Source organism: Enhydra lutris, unplaced genomic scaffold, assembly GCF_002288905.1.
Source record: "Enhydra lutris kenyoni isolate GAN:26980312 unplaced genomic scaffold, ASM228890v2 scaffoldscaffold44, whole genome shotgun sequence".
Lineage (NCBI taxonomy): Eukaryota > Metazoa > Chordata > Mammalia > Carnivora > Mustelidae > Enhydra > Enhydra lutris.
This window is the reverse complement of record NW_019154128.1, coordinates 13,245,709-13,264,474: the sequence shown is the minus strand read 5'-3', so window position 1 is coordinate 13,264,474 and position 18,766 is coordinate 13,245,709. Positions and strand designations below refer to the sequence as shown.

Here is an 18,766-nt window from a genome sequence, read left to right as displayed (position 1 = left end):
ATTTTACTTTAGATCTCCAAACTTTTTATTCTCTACAGAACTTAAAAAAAAAAGCGAGATATTTTTTGATTCTTTGTTCCCAACATGTTTGTGGACATGCATGTATGTGTTAAGAGTGTCTTCTGTACTCTACTACAATGTATAATAAGAATTAAAACTACCCAGAGTTTTGATTTAAATATACCAACTATGGAGCTTATGAGAATACACCACTTTCTGGTATCATTGTGACTTTTTGATCAATTAATCAAATATGACATTTGAGGTCTTACTCTTTTCTTAGATTTAAATTACAGTTCTTAATATGTGTTGACCAGTAGTTTATAGTTCAATGAAGAACATTCTATGGATAAGTACTCATGTAGTATGTATTATATTGTACTAAAAGTATGAAACCTTTGGTATGTTATTTGATCAATTTTTAAATATGCACTGAAAGAGCCTTTAATGTAACAGATTGTATGTAATTCGTAGTCTTTAAACTACTTTAAATATCCTTAAAGAATTTGATGGCATTGCAAGATTTTTAAGTCATTTTCCTAAGTGAAATATGAACTTTTGTATTTTCTCTGTTTTTCCTCACTTTACAGATGCAGCAGCTTGAGAAACAAGTTATTGATGCTGAACGTCAAGCAGAAAAAGCTTTTCAACAGGTAGAGTATAATTCTAGTTAAATTTTTTTTTCTTAGCTGCCTGGGTGGCTCAGTCAATTAAGGGTCTGACTTCGGCTCAGGTCATGATCTCGGGGTCCTGGAATCGAGCCTCAGGAGGGGCTCCACACTTGGCCAGGAGTCTGCTTCTCCCTTTCCCTCTGCCCATCACCCTACTTATGTGTGCTTTCTCTCAAATAAATAAATAAAATCTTAAAGAAAATTTTTTTTCTCTCTCTACCAATATAAACCTTGTTTTGCCCAAAACAATCCTCAAAATAGTCTTCAACCCTTCTCTACATCCTATTACTCTGACTGCTCTGTGACCTGGATCCATAGGGAAAGTGGAGAATCTAACTTTATTTTGCTCCTTAACAGATTTCCAAAATATGAAAATGCTTCCTTTAGAAGGTTTATCTTCTGAAAAAATCAGATATGATTTTTATGGAAATCCTAACCATAATGATGTTGTAAATATAAATATGTTCATAACATTGTCTTTTTAAAATTATTGTTATGTTAGTCACCATACAGTACATCATTAGTTTTCGATGTAGTGTTCCATGATTCATTGTTTGTGTATAACACTGAGTGCTCCATGCAATACATGCCCTCCTTAATACCCATCACCAGGTTAACCCATTCCCCCACCCTCCCTGCCCTCTAAAACCCTCAGTTTGTTTCTCAGAGTCCATAGTCTCTCATGATTCGTCTCCCCCTTGGATTTCCCCCGCTTCATTTTTCCCTTCCTTCTCCTAATGTCCTCCATGCTATTCCTTATGTTCCAACAATAAGTGAAACCGTATGATAATTGACTTTCTATGTTTGACTTATTTCACTCAGCATAATCTCCTCCAGTCCCATCCATGTTGATGCAAAAGTTGGGTATTCATCCTTTCTGATGGCAGAGTAATATTCCATTATATATATGGGCCATATCTTCTTTATCTATTCATCTGTTGAAGGGCATCTCGGCTCTTTCTACATTTTGGCTATTGAGGACATTGCTGCCAGGAACGTTGGGGTGCATATGCCCTTCTTTTCACTACATCTGTATCTGTAGTTGGGGTGCATATGCCCTTCTTTTCACTACATCTGTATCTTTGGGGTAAATACCCAGTACTGCAGTTGCTGGGTCATAGGGTAGCTCTATTTTTAATTTTTTGAGGAAGTTCCCCAAAAGTTCCTCAGACTTTTTGAGGAAGTTTCCAAAGTGGCTGTACCAACTTGCATTCCCACCAACAGTGTAAGAGGGTTCCCCTTTCTCCACAATCTCTTCAACACTTGTTGTTTCTTGCCTTGTCAATTTTTGCCATTCTAACTGATGTGAGATGGTATCTCAGTGTGGGTTTGATTTAAATTTCCCTGGTAGTTAATGATGATGAACATTTTTTCATGTGTCTGTTAGCCATTTGTATGTCTTCTTTTGAGAAGTGTCTGTTCATGTCTTCTGCCCATTTTCTGACTTGATTATTTGTTTTTAGGAAGTTGGGTTTGAGAAGTTCTTTATAGTTCTTGGATATCAGCCCTTTGTAGAGTCATTTGCAAATATCTTCTCCCATTCTGTGGGTTGCCTCTTTGTTTTGTTGGCTGTTTCCTTTGCTGTGCAGAAGATTTTTATCTTGATGAAGTCCCAAAATTCATTTTTGCTTTTGTTTCTCTTGACTTTGGAGACATTTTTTGAAAGCAGTTGCTGTGGCTGATGTCGAAGAAGTTACTGCCTATGTTCTACTCTAGGATTTTGGTGGATTCCTATTTCACACTGAAGTCTCTCTTCAATTTTGAGTTTATCTTTGTGTATGGTGTTACAGAATGGTCGGGTTTCATTCTTCTGTATATAGCTCTCCAATTTCCCCAGCACCCTTTATTGAAGAGACTGTCTTTTTTCCATTGGATATTTTTTTCTGCTTTGTTGAAGATTGTTTGACTGTAGAGTTGAGGGTCCATATCTGGGCTCTCTATTCTGTTCCATTGGTCTATGTGTCTGTTTTTGTGCCAGTACCATGCTGTCTTGGTGATTACAGCTTTGTAATATACCTTGAAATCAGGCAACATGATGCCCCTAGCTTTGGGTTTTGTTTTTTTGTGTTTTGTTTTTTTTTTTTCCCCAACATTTCCTTGGTGATTCGGGGTATTTTCTGGTCCATACACATTTATGATTGTTTGTTCCAGCACTTCGAAAAATGCTATTGGTATTTTGATCGGGATGGTGTTGAAAGTATAGATTGCTATGGGAAGCATAGACATTTTAGCAATGTTTATTCATCCAATACATGAGCATGGAATGTTTTTCCATCTTTTTGTGTCTTCTTCAATTTCTTTCATGAGTGTTCTGTAGTTTTTAGAGTATAGATCTTTTACCTCTTTGTTTAGGTTTATTTCAAGGTACTGATGCTATTATAAATGGCATCAATTCTCTAATTTCTCTTTCTACAGTTACATTGTTAGTGTATAAGAAAGCAACTGATTTCTGTGCATTGATTTTGTATCCTACCACATTACTGAATTGCTGTATGAGTTCTGGTAATCTGGAGGTGGAGTCTTTTGGGTTTTCCACATAAAGTATTGTGTCATCTGCAAAGAGCAGCAGTGTCTTTCATAGAAATAAAGATTTAGAAATAATATGAATGCCATATTATAAGAGAATGAATAAATGTACTATATTTATTCCATGAAATATTAAGCAACCATTAAAAATAATTATTACAAAAGGCATCCTAATACAGAAAAATGCTTAGAGTTATATCAGGAAAACTACATACAAAAACGTATACTTAGTATTAATAGGCATGTGGGGGAAGAGTCAAAGCTTTGATATGTCACTTAACTCAATCTAGGCCTTGCCAACATTAAAATGAGTGCTTTGGATGAGCCCACGAGCCTTAAAGTTTGTCTAATGATCCTCAGTCCATAGCTTCACATTTTATGAAAAGATCTTTGTCAGATTCAGGCAAGTCAGGATTTTCAAAATTATAATTTTTTCTAAGAAATGTGTATTATATTTCTTATTCTTGCTCTAAATTTGTAATGTTTCTTCTCTTCAGTTTGAGTACTACCAAATCTTGTTTTCACCTAAAAGATTTGATTTTATACAGCAGATTCGGTAGATTGATTTAGTGGCTTGATAAATTTCCAAACAAACCCAATCTAACCTAATCTCTGAATTCCTTAATTATACTTAAAAGAAATTCCTAAAATTTTATTATGCCAAATTTCAACCAGTGCAAGAGTAGAGAAAATAGTATCATGAACCCTCATCACCAGCTTTAACAATTAGTCTACTTAAGGCTAATCAATACCTCCATTCACTTTATTCTTCTCCACCCCCATACCAGGTTATTTTGAAACAACTTCTAGACATCATATCATTTCACCCATGGGTATTTCAGCAACTAATCTGAAAACAGGATTTAAAAATCGGAACTATAGTATCATCACACCAGCAATTCTTTAAAACCTCAAATTTAGGTATTGGTAGAAGTTTGAATAGTAATGGTAAAGATGTATGCTGTGCTTGATTTTTTTTTAGATTATTTATTTATTTATTTATTTGACAGAGAGAGAGAGAGAGAGAGAGAGAGATCACAAGCAGGCTGAGAGGCAGGCAGAGACAGAGAGAGGGGGAAGCAGGCTCCCCGCTGAGCAGAGAGCCTGGTGCAGGGCTCGATCCCGGGACTCTGGGATCATGACCTGAGCTGAAGGCAGAGGCTTTAACCCACTGAGCCACCCAGGCACCCTGCTGTGCTTGATTTTTTAATATTCTTTAGCTAATAATACCAAATAGTTTTATTTCTATTTGTAGCTCTAAAAATCCAATAATTAACAGTAAACTCATAAAAGGTCACTTATAGTCTATGAAGGACTCCCATGTTTATATCCCTTTTCGCCATTGTATACTAAATGTCTTTGTCCTTGTCTTTTTCTATTGTGGGCTCTGTATGCATGTCCCTGATTAGTCCCACACCTAGTAGCACACATTCAGCAGTTTGTCCTTCTTATCTCTCTCTTTATCTTTCCCTTTCTGACTTTGGCCTTTCCTTGGTGACATCTCTCTTTACCTCTATACCCATGGTTATCTATCTCTCTCTCTTCTTCCCTATTTTTACCTTCCCTTTCTTTTTTCCCTTTAACACCTCTTAGTATAGGGAAAAAAAGAAAGAAACGAAGGATGACTTTGTTTTGCCTTTTCTTAAGTTAAATTAAAATCAATTTTTTAAAAAAATTTTATTTATTTATTTGTCAGAGACACACACAGAAGCAGAGAACCCATGAGCTGGAAGAGTGACAGGTTTCCTACTAAGCAGGGAGCCAGACATGGGACTCGGTCCCAGGACTCTGGGATCATGACCTGAGCTGAAGGCCCACGTTTAACCAGCTGAGCCACCCAGGCATGCCTTAAATTAAAATTCTTAATTTATATGTGCAGTGTATGGTTAGCTCTGAAAAGTAAATTAATATGTCTTTCTTATTTGTGATTTTCAGGGTTTTCTTTTGTGATTCACTAGATCTTAAGAGCAAAAAAAGAATCCCCGTTCCCAATTCAAGGGAAACAAGCCATGGCTGTTTGTAGCTATTAGGACCCAACCACTGATCTTGATAAGCTAACAGGAAGAATTTCTTATTTGAGGTTATCCTTTGAGGATATCAGGTGTAAAGTTATTTAATTCTGTGTGCTACATTTTATTTATTTTAAAGATTTTATTTATCTCATTTGGCAGAGAGAAACATAGAGAGGCAACGCAAGCAGGGAAGTAGGAGAGAGAGAAGCATGCTTCCTGCTGAACAGGGAGCCAAGTGTGGGGCTCGATCCCAGGACCTTGGGATCATGACCTGAGCCCAAGACATATGCTTAACAACTGAGTCACCCAGGCACCCTGTGTGCTACATTTTAAAGCAAAAAGTCACCATGATTGGCTAAATGGCCTTAAATCAAACCCCTCCTCCCATAAAGAGTGAGTGAGAATGGCAAATTTCCCTGAGTTTCTGTGTAATTTAGCAAATCCAAAGTATTTGGTTTTGTCACACTTTAAATTTGTTTAGTACCTGTTTTGTTATGCTTCACAAGGGATTTTTTTCCTTATGTAATGGTACATTTTATTATATGTTATTATACATCATACATATTATACATTATATACATATTACATATTATTCACAGTATTACATACATAATGATTCTGAAAGGTTTTTTTATTTTTGTTTTTTAAAGATTTTATTTATTTATTTGACAGACAGAGATCACAAGTAGGCAGAGAGGCAGGCAGAGAGAGGGGGAAGCAGGCTCCCCACTGAGCAGGGAGCCCTATGTGGGGCTCAATCCCAGGACCCTGGGACCACAACCTGAGCCGAAGGCAGAGGCTTTAACCCTCTGAGCCACCCAGGCGCCCTGATTCTGAAAGTTTATAGGAAATACAAAGAGAGCAAATGAATTTTCATGTACGAATTATATTACCTTCTTGTGGCCTTCACATGACTAAGTAAATGTTATTAACATAGAGTAACCACATCCTTTCCTATCTTTAGCAGTGTCCATGGGACTGTGCCCTATCTGCTGTTTATGTTGCTTAAATTCAGCTTGTCCTTTGTCTTTGAGTCATATCCTAATACTTAAACTGTATTTATATTAACCAAAAAGGAACATTTCACCACTAAAAGCAGTAGTCAGCGCAAACTGACTCAACTTTGTACTCGAGCTTTCTTCATTTTTCCCCCTGTTTTTAATGAGTGGCATTATCTTACCTGTATAACCATTAAATAAGTTGGCCGTAGAGAAGAAATTGTACATTTTTGCAGAGAAATCTTTGCAATCATTATGCTGTAGTACATTCTTATTGTTGTTGAGAGTTTGTTCAGAGTTTGGAAAGCAGTATGTGCACATCAATCCCGAATTACTTATGAGTATTCCTTGAGATAGAAAAACTGCAGATTGCACATGTGGGATATACCGATACATAGGATTCATTCTCTATCTGATTAGGTGTATATTACAATCTATTACACTGATTTATGCTAACCAGGGCCACCTGGATGGCTTAGTCAGTTAAGCAGCTGCCTTCAGCTCAGGTCATGGTCCCAGGGTCCTGGGATTGAGTCCTGCATCAGGCTTCTTGCTCAGCTGGGAGCCTGCTTCTCCCTCTGAGGGCCACTCCCCCTGGTTGTGTGCATGCTCTCTCACTCTTTCTCTCTGACAAATAAATAAATAAAATCTTTAATTTATGCTAACCAAAAGGGAGTACAATAATTTCTCCTATAGAAATTTGTGTTTTCATTCTGTCCTTCTGTCCTCAATCCCTTGCCTGTGTTGGGTGCAGACTTGGTAGGATTTTAAAGTTCTCTCTGACCATTCTAATATGTGGACTAATCTGCCTCCCTGTGAAGTTGGTTCTTAGATTCCAAGTCACTTGTGGTTCTTAATAAGTGACAACTACTCAGTCATGCTATTATCCAGGACCTTGTAATGATTTACTTCATTACATGGAAACGTACTTTATCCAGTGCTATTCCTTTTCACCTCCAGTAAGAATTGTTCCAGTCTTACTGCATAAATTCTGGAGCACTATTTGCAAAATAATTGTGTTTACGATGCGAAAGAATAATTACTTAATTTGCAGTACATTTTAAGTAACTGGTAAATGGTCTGGAATTCAAAATGCCCTTATAATTCCTTTCTTCATTCTATTTTGGAATGATCAGGTATTTTTGTCATGCCATTGCAACATATATAGGGAAAAAGAAACTTTCAAACCACCCCACCACTGAAAATATAGTCACATCTTAATTACCTGTAGTGGGGTAGGAAGGGATGGGGTTAGAAATGGGAAGAGTATGGGCAGGAAAATGGGAAACAGCACTGGGAGTTGTGTCAGTCCCCAAGACTTTCCTCAAGGTTTGATGATTCCCCAGAACTCACAGAACTCAGAAAAGCTGTTATACTCATGGTTATGGTTTATTACAGTGAAAGCTTACAGATTAAAATCAGCAAAGGAAAAATGCACATAGAGCAGAGTCCAGGAGAAACCAGACGTGAGCTTCCAGTGTCCTCTCTCACTGGAGTTACACAGGGATGCACTTAATTCTCCCATCAACGATATGTGACAACATACAAAGTATTGCTGACTAGGGAAATTCACCTGAGCCTTGGTGTCCAGAATTTTATTGGCAGGGGGTGAGGCTGGTAGTGTCAGTCTTGTAGGCATGGAATGCATGTGTGACTGACCTTAGCTATTCAGTTTCCAACCTTGCACAGGTCAAACTAATACAGTGTGGCCCAGGACCCAAGGTGAATGGGGAAAAAAAGAGGCATTCATCATAAATTATGCTATTGGCATAAACTATCTGGTGTGGCCCAGTTTCTCAAGTGTATAGAGTCTTAACAGGCAGGATATTACAAGGGCACAGAAGTTATTTTTTTCCCAGGAGCTAGGCAAATGCCAGTTCTTTTTTTTGGAATGTGCAGGGTTCCAGCACCCCCAAGTCTGCTGAGTTAATCCTTTACTACAGAATAGCTTAGGGAGCTCAGAAGCAATAATGGTTTTGGGGAAATGGCTGAGATACATGGGTGCAACCAGAGGCTCTCCTAGAAGAAAAGGAGAAAGGTAGCCTAAAAGTGCAAAGCATTCTTCCCCAGAGAAGATCCATATATAGGTAATTGCAAGTTTCTTTAATGAGCAATTTGAATTCTTAGGTGTTTGTTATTGGTCAGTCTCTGAGTAGTTGAAATTCTTATATGGTTCAGACCATATAAGACCTGGAGAAAGAACTGGGCTGTTTTCTGTGTACTTGAAGTGAGATATTTTTAAAGGCTGCTTGGTGTTTCTGTAGGCCCTTATCTTTTCTGTAGATATATTATTCATGTGAATTACAAAGGAAGGCTGGTGGATCCTAACAGGAGTACTTGGCAAGTAGATTGCCTGTAACTATTTTGTGAGCTCTCTCCCTAAGAGATTTTGCTGTTCTTGCCTGTATTTTTCTTGCCTGGGAAGGTTTTGTTTAGCTAAAAGTAATGGTCAAATTAAACAGTCATACATAGCAAAAATGCATCCAAGGAGCTCTGACTGTAGCTTCCAGTCATACAAGGAGAACACCTTTTAAATGGAACACATTTTTCAGGGGATAAGAGTACTCCCAAATCAGGGGCACCAGGCTGGGTCAGTCAGTTAAGCGTCTGTCTTTGGCTCGGGTCATGATCAAGCTCATTGTCAGGCTCCCTGCTGGGCACAGAGTCTGTCTCTCTCTCTCCCTTTGCCTTCCTCCTCCCATGCTCTCTGTCTTACTCTCTCTCAAATAAATACATAAAATCTTAAAAAAAAAAAGAAGGGAGTACTCCCAAATCATAGTTTTCTAGAACTGTAGACCTTTCCTAGCAATAATAGGACAATTTTATGTGGTAGTCCAGTGTTTGTAGGGTGGCTTGCTCTGACTTAATAAAAGGAGACTATAGATGTAGATCTGGTAATATTTATTTATATTCTTATTCATTTTTTTTTTTTTTTGAGATTTGCAGGGCAGAAATATTTCTTCCCTTCTAAGTTCTTTGGCTTGTCTAATAATTAAATTGGCATAAGCTAGATTAATAGGAGAAAAACAAGTTTAATTTTGTACACACGGGAGCTCCATAAAAATAAGGGACTCAAAGAAGTGACCACAGCAGGCAAATTTTATACCATTTAGACAAAAAAACAGTACATTTGTGAAGAATTGACAAGACAAAGGGGCTTGGGCTTAGGGTAGTAAATTAGTGAAGAAATAACAAGGTTTGTTTACACAGCCTTTTCGGCCCTAAATTCCCTGTCTCTGATGATAAGGATGCCTTCTTCCCTCCTGGTACAGGAGGAGGATTTATTTCTAGTTTTCAGGGGGACAAAAGAGGGTCTGAGTGTTCTTACACCAGCTGTTTCTTAGGTAACTTGAATTCAGAATAATCAATATGCCAAAGTGGCATATTTGGGGCTGGCACATTCTGCTCCCCTACAGGTCTGTCATCTATTACTCTGTCCCTGAAGAACTAGCATTTTGAACTTGGTCTCTGCCCTTCTTTCTCTGCTTCCACAACTATAGAATGTCCTGTGTGGAACTGGCTGAACCATCTTAAGAATGATCCTTGGTTTTTATTGTTCAGCTTTCTGTCCTCCTCTGACTGTTTTTCATGGTAGCATTTCTTTTTTTTTTTTTTTTTAAGATTTTATTTATTTAGTTGACAGAGAGAGATCACAAGCAGGCAGAGAGGCAGGCAGAGAGAGAGGAGGAAGCAGGCTCCCTGCTGAGCAGAGAGCCCGATGTGGGGCTCGATCCCAGGACCCTGAGATCACGACCTGAGCCGAAGGCAGCGGCTTAACCCACTGAGCCACCCAGGCGCCCCCATGGTAGCATTTCTGATGTAGACCTTTGTCCTTGACTTCTTGGTCTGCCATTCCTGCAGAAAACTCGCTATATTATGTTAAAAAATAAAAACCTTACCTTAAGATAACTTAAAATTATCACTTGGATAGTGGAATGCAGGATTTTTCTCCAGCTTTTAAAATCTACTTTTATTTTTATAGTTTTCAGACATCTGGGTGGTACTTAAGTAGGACACTTTGACATCTGAGTTGAGTTTACATTTCTCCGGTGAACCCACAGATGACACCTTGTATTCACGGTTAAAAAAACAGAACCAAACTAACCTTAACACCCTCCTTCCAGAAACCCTCATTAGTCAAGTATTTTTGAACTCTTAGTCGATTCATCATGATTTTTCAGAGGTGTTTTTAACAGTTTAAGATGTTTCATTGTAATTTTCAATAATTTCTCAAATGCTTTTGCATATTTTTCTTCTTTGCCCCCTACAATCTAAAACATTACAAAAATTACGTTCTTGCCTCTTTGGAGTATATGGAATAGAAGTCTTAATATACAGTGCCCAGTACTTTCTTTCTTACTGTCATTAATATCTCACACATTCCTTCATATGCCCAAATGTGTTTTGCAAAAGATTCAAGCAGAGCCAGTGTATCTTAGGTATTAAAATTATAGTGTCACACAATCCCAGGTCACACACCCATATCTTTTATCTTGCTCTATGTTTTCCTACTGCCTTTACCTCCTTGTATGGCGTACTGTATGATTTTTACATCTTTCTTATATTTGTGATCTCTCTTACCCACTAGAATGTAATTTCTATGCGGACAGAGATTTTGGGTCCATTTTATTCACTGATGTCTTCCCAGGGCCTGGCACTTGGCAACTATTCACTGTTTGTTAAATGAATGAATCAATAAACCCTCACTGAACATACTCCCTTACCTACATCTTGATTCTCATAGTTTTTTTATTTTTTGTATTCCATCATTTGGGGCTTTAAAGCTTTTTTGTTTTCCTTTTCCTTTCCATTGTGTGTGTTTGTTTTTCACCCAAGTTCAATTTTTTTTTTTTTTCCCAAAATGTGCTGTTACACCTGGTCATCCAACCTGATCTTTTCTCACTACTCACTTCTTTACTTTATATTCCTGCTTCCTTTAAAATATGAAAAAATGAGGGCTGCAAACTTTCTGATTCTATACTAACATGGAATATTTAATATATTATCATTGTTCTAGTAAACATGTGCATTACTTACATGATAGCAAAATTCTCACAATCTCTTCTGTGCCCTTATGTACCTCAAAGGTAAACACCACTTGGCAAAATAGTCTCCAGACCTTATAATTGTTAAATACATTAGTCTTCCGACTTTATAATTGTTAAACTATTAAAACATGCTATACAATATTTTGTTTTTATGATGATACCTTTGAGGAATCTATTTAAGGTTAAAGTAAAATGCTAAGTTTAATACTGTGATAAATTAATTACATGCATAATATTCATTTTCTAACCTCTGAATTCAGGTACAAGTTATGGAAGAGAAATTAAAAGCAGCTAATATTCAAACCAGTGAATCAGAAACAAGGCTGTATAAAAAGTGTCAAGATCTGGAGACCCTAATACAAGAAAAAGATGACATCATTCAAAACTTGGAACTGCAGCTTGAAGAACAGGTAAGGAAGAATTGGATCATCACAGTTTAAATGCATGCATTTATTTCTACATAATCACAAAGGTTAAAGAGAGAGCCCACACTTCTAAATTTGGGTCAGAAATCTCACTTATTTCGTCAGCTCCTGGAGTCTAATCACATTTACTGGTAAAAGGTACAAATAAAATGGTATTCTCTTTAAGTCTGGGTGATTCCAAAGCCATATCTAACACTTTTTGGATGCAACTGTGTTCCTTAACTTTCAGATTTTTCAGAGTATGATGTAGTTTTCAGCTTCAAAACATTTGGTTGTCAGCAGGCATTTCTCTCTGTAAAATCTTTGAGATAGATCTTTGCTTTAGATTTTTAGGGTGTTGGAAATACTTATGGAACATTGTATTTTAAAAGTATGTTTGATGTGAATCTTTCTGTTAAAAATGTATACACTGTCTTTAAACCACTTTACTGAGATCAAGTATAGTTTTTAGTTTATTTTAAAATTTTCTTAGGAATATTTATTTATTTATTTTTATTTATTTAGGGAAAAAATTGCATTAAGGTCATTTGCTCAAATCATCATTTAGCATCACTTAAGGATGACTACTATGAAATTAATAAATCTGCTAAATTGTTTTTTATCTTCAGAATTTTTTTTCCATTACTCTGGGAATTCGTATTTCTTTAGGTCAATGGTTTCCAACTTTTCACCACCCCCAGCCTCCACCCACTGTGATTTATATGACAGTCACATTCTCCTAGTTTTGTGAACATAACCAGTTTTTAAGGTTGGTAAATGTGAGCTAGAGTTTATTTCATTTTTGCTGAATCTTTAAAAACTTGCATGTAAAAATAAAATAAAATATATGGGAAATAAAAACTTGTTATTGAGGGGAAAACAAACCATGCTCCAGAAGAGATTCTGATTCTCTTCCCCCTAACCTGGTTGACCCCTCTCCTACAGTTATAAACCCTAGATCATTTCCAGAAATCATTTATTTTTTTGATAAATTCAGTGCTTGGATTTCAGTGTAAGATCTTTCCGAGAAAGAGAATTTAACAGTTGTTCAAACTAGTAATATTTTCATATGCTTTATGGTTTATTATTATGTCTGCTGGATGATGGTTCTCGTTTTTTTACTCTATTTGATGATTTGAAGGTAGATGTATTAACTTGGAAATGGGTTTTAAGTGGATTGGTCCTTTATATTTATGATGTAATGTTTCCAGACCAGTGAGCCTATGTTTGAACTAAACGCACTGCTAATGTTATTTCAGAAACAAATAAGGATACAAGAAGCTAAAATAATAGAAGAGAAAGCAGCTAAGATCAAAGAATGGGTAACACTTAAATTAAATGAGGTATTTATTCCTATATTTTGCCTTTTCTTTCTCTTTTACTTAATTTGAATAGATAAGTCATCAGAGTATCTGATCATTTGGAATGAAACAAAATTCTGATCAGTTGGTGGTGCTGCTGTCTTTTGGCAAACGTGAGATAGGCAGCTTTCACTCTTATGTCCAATGTATTTCTGAAATTAAAAACATGGATAGACTCCTAGTAAACAGTATAAGTAGCCTCATTCTAGGTAGTTGATTTTAGTTCTAATTAGCTCATTTTAAATAATTATAGAACATATGTATATATCACAAATTAATGTGTTCAGTATCTTGAGAAGTACACATTGGTTTATATGGCAGATTAAATGCTGAAATTTAATGAAGTTTGATTTAAAACAATTTTTCAGTGGGAAAGGCATGAAAATGCCCTGGGGTGAAAATATTTGAACTCTCAGTTCTGGAAAAAATAAATATCAGAGCCCTAATTACCTAGGTTGATAATTATGATGATAAATTCGTCTGATATTTGGTTATCATTCCTTTTGTATTTTGCTTACATGTAATTAGGTATTAACATTTTAAAATATTATAATTTGCTAGTACATTTTAGAAATATTATTCCTGTATAAAAGGATACCATTATGTCCTTTCAGCTGGAATTAGAAAATCAGAATCTTCGTTTGATCAACCAAAACCAAACCGAAGAGATAAGAACATTACAGTCAAAACTACAAGGTATGAGTATTTTGACTAAGATAGCTTAGTTATGTTTATTAGGCTATACAGAATTTTATTGTTGAACACTTGAAATATGCCTAGCACAACCAAGGAGCTGAATTTTTACATTTTATTTACTTTGAATAGATTTTAATTTAAAGAGCCGCATGTCTATATTAGCACAGCAAGATAATTTTGCAAATAACCCAAAGGGGGTAATACTAATTTGAATGTTTAATTTCAGGTATGTTTGCTTTAAAAAAATCAGTTATTGGGGTGCCTGGGTGGCTCAGTGGGTTAAAGCCTCTGCCTTCGGCTCAGGTCATGATTCCAGGGTCCTGGGATCAAGCCCAGCATCTGGCTCTCTCCTCAGCAGGGAGCCTGCTTCCTCCTCTCTCTCTCTGCCTGCCTGTCTGCCTACTTGTGATCTCTCTCTGTCAAATAAATAAATAAAACCTTTAATAAAAAAAAATCAGTTATTTTCTATTTTCACTTGTGTTGTGGTGATCAATAGTGAGTGAAATTCTTACAGCCTGAATATTTTCATCAGAATTTTATAATATGAATAATAAACTCTTTGCATTTTCCAATGCTTAGGATTACTTTCTTTTTAGCATCAAAGCCTAAAGATGGGTGGTAGAGTTAGAGATAGATATTTACTTAATATAATTGCTATGATGAGCACCAGTCAAGTGCACATTGAGCTGAGGACAAGGTGAATCCACAGGGTTATTAGATCCTGGCCTACCACAGTAGTTTTCAAACTTATTTAGCAACAGAACTCCTTTTAAAACAGTAAAAAAACAAAACAAAACAAAACAAAACCAACAAAAAAAAAACAGTATTTTTTTTTTTCTATAGAATCTCAAGAGATAAAACAGGTGAAAGCAGTGTTGGTTGATGGGCCCAGAGTTCTGCAGACTCAGCTTTACCCATGCCTCTTCTTACACCCACTGTGACATTTCCACAAATGGAGTTCACAGAATGCATTGGGAAAATGCTGGCACAGTAGCAAATGCATGGACTTTGAAGTCAACCTTAATGCCCATGATTTAATAACTGTTATATTGCCGGATTTTTTTTTCTTTTACATCAGTAAAATGGTAATGGTACTAGTGCCTTCCTGGTTTCATGGGTATTTGTTGATTTTAAAACGTGTGAAACCATTTTGTCTGCTGCACGTTCATACTTATTGCTGTCATTTTGTTAAAGAAAAAGCCCCTGTTTTCCTTTTCCCTCAATACCTCTGACATCAGACGTGTGTGAGGTTTTTTTTTTTTTTTTTTTTTGACAGAGATCACAGATAGGCAGAGAGGCAGGCGGGGGGCAGGGGGAAGCAGGCTCCCTGCTGAGCAGAGATTCCCAAAGTGGGGCTCGATCCCAGGACCCTGAGATCATGACCTGAGCCGAAGGCAGAGGCTTAACCCACTGAGCCACCAGGTTCCCCTGTGTGTGAGTTTTTCCACACAAAGCAGTTCTCCAATTCCCAGAGGACACCGACTGGCTTTCCTTCAAATTTAACCCAATTCTGACATTATCTACTTAAAGTTAGAATCAGATCCCACAGGTTACAGGTTTGATCCCACGAAACTACCCACCCCACCACTTCATACACCACTTCAAACACAATTGTAAATATCAGTTCTCAACCCTGCTTCTGGCCCACTGGCTATAAACCAAAGGTTCCCATGACCCTCCCCAGGTTTGATATTTTGCTAAGCAGCTCACAGAACTCAGGCAAACAGTTTACTTACTAGATTACTGGTTTATTACAAAAAATAAAACTCAGGAACAGCTAAGATGGACGAGATGCAGAGGGTGTGAGGTATGGAGAAGGGGCACAGAGCTTCCATGTTCTCTCCAAGCACACCACCCTCCCAGTACCTCCACGCATTCACCAACCTGGAAGTCCATCCTTTTGGGTTTTTATGGAGACTTCATTGTGTAGGCTTGACTGACTAAATCATTGGCCATTGGTGGTTAAGTCAGTTTTCAACCCTCCCCTCCCCTGAGGTCAGAGGTAGGGGGTCATAGAGGTTGAGGCCGAAAGTTCCAGTCTTCTAATCACATGGTTGGTTCCCCTGGCAACCAGCTCCCATCCTGAGGCTGTCTAGTGGCTTTCCAAAAATCACCTCATCAACATAAGCTCAGATGTGGTTGAAAGGGTTTGTTATGAATACAAAAGGTAACTTTTATTGCTCTTACCACTTAGGAAATTCCAAAGGTTTTAGAAGCCCAGAACCATAGATGAAGACCAACATAGGTAGTTCTTATATCACACACTTCCTCCAACTATATGATGGGAAATTGGTGTCCATGTGGTTGATCTAGAATTCCATGTTTACCTATGAAACCATAGACATGGATTGAATGTACTAAGCCTAGCTCTGAAAAGGCTGTCATTTTATCTGATATTCTTAGTTTGCAATTCTAGTCTTCATTGGCAGTCTGTTAGGTCTTGTAGACAAAGGAGTGTGAATCCTAGGAGCCTCGACTTGGACTGGAGAAGAATAGATACAATTAAGTAGATATAATATAGTACCTTAAAAATGTATGTGCATGTCTGTGGTTATTAAAATACTGTGGATTAGTTCTGTGAGACATAGTCAACATGAAAATAATAAAAGATATACCTAAAGGAATACACTATAAAAGATATTTTTCTTTTTTTCAATTTTTTTAAAAGATATTTTTCTTATGCTCCAGTCAGTTCTCAGCTGCTATTTAATTTACCCCTTTGGTGTTCTTCCAGAGTTAATTAAAAATTTAATTTTGGGGGGAAACTTTTCTTACTGTCACTGGGATCTCTATGCTTTTAAAGATTTTATTTATTTATTTTAGGAAGAGAAAGAGTGGGGGCGGGCAAAAGGAGAGGGAGGCGAGAATCTTAAGCAGATTGCTTTTTTTAAAGGTTTTATTTATTTATGTGACAGAGAGAGATCACAAGTGTGCAGAGAGGCAGGCAGAGAGAGAGAGAGAAGGAGAAGCAGACTCCCTGCTGAGCAGAGAGCCCGATGCGGGGCTTGATCCTAGGACCCTGAGATCATGACCTGAGCTGAAGACAGAGGCTTAACCCACTGAGCCACCCAGGTGCCCCTTAAGCAGATTCCTTAAGTCTGCCTGATGTGGGGCTCAATCCCAGGACTCAGATCATGACTGAGCCAAAATAAGAGTTGGACACTTACCAACTGCACCACCCAGGTGCCCCTCTCCATGCTTTTAATTTCGCAAGCAGGGAGGTTACAACTTCTAGAAGATGGATTAACTCGTGATTAATTACTCCTCGAGCTATCTAAATTCTCTATCTAGAAACTGTCCCCTCCCCCCTTTTTTCCTCTAAAGAAGTGATGAGGGCCCTCCATATTGTGGTCATCATAGATCAAGCCCCTATATCTGCTCTTTTGGGAAAAGCAAACTGGAAACTAAGATAGCAAAAGTTAGTACAATGGCCATGTGATATTTGCCCCAACTGATGATCTGAATTTCTTTGGTTGTCCTGGCAACGAGGACCTCAGTCACTCTTCCCTCACCATTAGTAGCATTACTGCCCAATCAAATTTTACCAGTTTTTGACTGCTATTTACCAGTACCATGATTTTGCAAGATGCTCTAACCCTCTCCTTGTCTACAGTCTGTTTTTTTGTTTGTGGTTTTGTTTCTGTTTAAGAACTACTTTTAAAGGGATTAGAGGTTCTCTCTACAGTTAAAAAATGTTTAGAACATTCAAAATATAAAAATAGATTTAAACATTAGCGGGTGATACTAGACATTGAGGGGTCCTTGTTACTAGACTAGGCTTTTTTCTGGTATAAAGAGTGATTTGTCCAGACTTTTATATGCTTTGGTTCTGTGTTTAATAAACTGTCTTAAAAAATTCACATCTTGATTTTGATTAATGATCTTGCAGAAGTTCAAGGGAAGAAGTCATCTACTCTCTCTACACCAAAGCTTTCAGAAGGCCAGCGCCTAAGCAGTTTGACCTTTGGGTGCTTTTTATCCCGAGCAAGGAGTCCTCCTCAAGTAGTAAAATCTGAGGAAATGAGCAAGATATCATCTAAAGAACCCGAGTTCACAGAGGGAAAAGACGTAGAAGGTATTTATGGACTGGAGAAATTTACTTTGACTTTTTTTTAAAAAGGAAAAATAATTTGCTAGGATTCATCCAAATATAACTTAAATTTCCTTGTGTTTTATTTTTCTTGACATGTTGATGTTGTATGAAAATATTTTTAAAGAGCAATCCAGCCTTTAATTTGTATAACTAGTTATCTTGTGTGGGGTTTTTTTGGAGTCTTTGACAAAGATGCATGGAAGAGACTGATTTTCCCCTCTTGATACTTTCTCCTGCCATAGGTAGCAGTGATATTTAAAATTAAAAAGCTCGGGGCACCTGGGTGGCTCAGTGGGTTAAGCCGCTGCCTTCGGCTCAGGTCATGATCTCAGGGTCCTGGAATCGAGTCCCGCATCGGGCTCTCTGCTCAGCAGGGAGCCTGCTTCCCTCCCTCTCTCTCTGCCTGCCTCTCTGTCTACTTGTGATCTCTCTCTGTCAAATAAATAAAATCTTTAAAAAAAAAAAAATTAAAAAGCTCACTGTTGTACCTACAAGGTACTTGTTTTAGCTGAGTTTCACATTAGAACTATGAACTTTCTATTATTTACTTAAAATATTTAAAAATTACCTGATATTAAATATGAAGTTAAATCTGGCATAGCAAACTTAGAAAGAAAAAGAACACCAGGGGACAATTTAGTAAGTGCTTTGATTTTCCCTTCCCCATTTTGCTTCAAAGAGGAAAATATTTGCTTTGATTTTCCCTTTTCCGTTTTGCTTCAAAGAGGAAAATATTTGCATAGATGTTTAAGTCCTGGACCTGTGTGCAGATTTCTACCCTTCTTTTATTCGTAAAGCCCCTTTAAATTTTGCTCTGTTGTGCAGCTGCTGGCTTTGCCACCTGTAGTGTGACTTTGCCCAAATATTTTAGAAAGCCTTGAATGTGCATCGTCTGTGTTTTCAGCTCCCGCTTCCTTCCTCCGAGGGAGAAAAACTATAGCCCTAAAAGCCGGCTCT

The 18,766-nt window shown here is 37.3% G+C and overlaps 1 protein-coding gene across 1 annotated transcript in view; it reads left to right on the top strand.

The window, feature by feature from the left end:
* The window catches only part of LOC111155886 (pleckstrin homology, MyTH4 and FERM domain containing H2), a 113,906-nt gene that overhangs the window by 29,152 nt on the left and 65,988 nt on the right, over window positions 1-18,766 (top strand). The window contains exons 3-7 of the mRNA XM_022516342.1: window positions 591-653; window positions 11,516-11,665; window positions 12,919-13,002; window positions 13,635-13,716; window positions 17,606-17,791. Of these exons, the coding sequence (XP_022372050.1) occupies window positions 591-653; window positions 11,516-11,665; window positions 12,919-13,002; window positions 13,635-13,716; window positions 17,606-17,791 (565 nt within the window). The remainder of the gene's footprint in view (window positions 1-590; window positions 654-11,515; window positions 11,666-12,918; window positions 13,003-13,634; window positions 13,717-17,605; window positions 17,792-18,766) is intronic.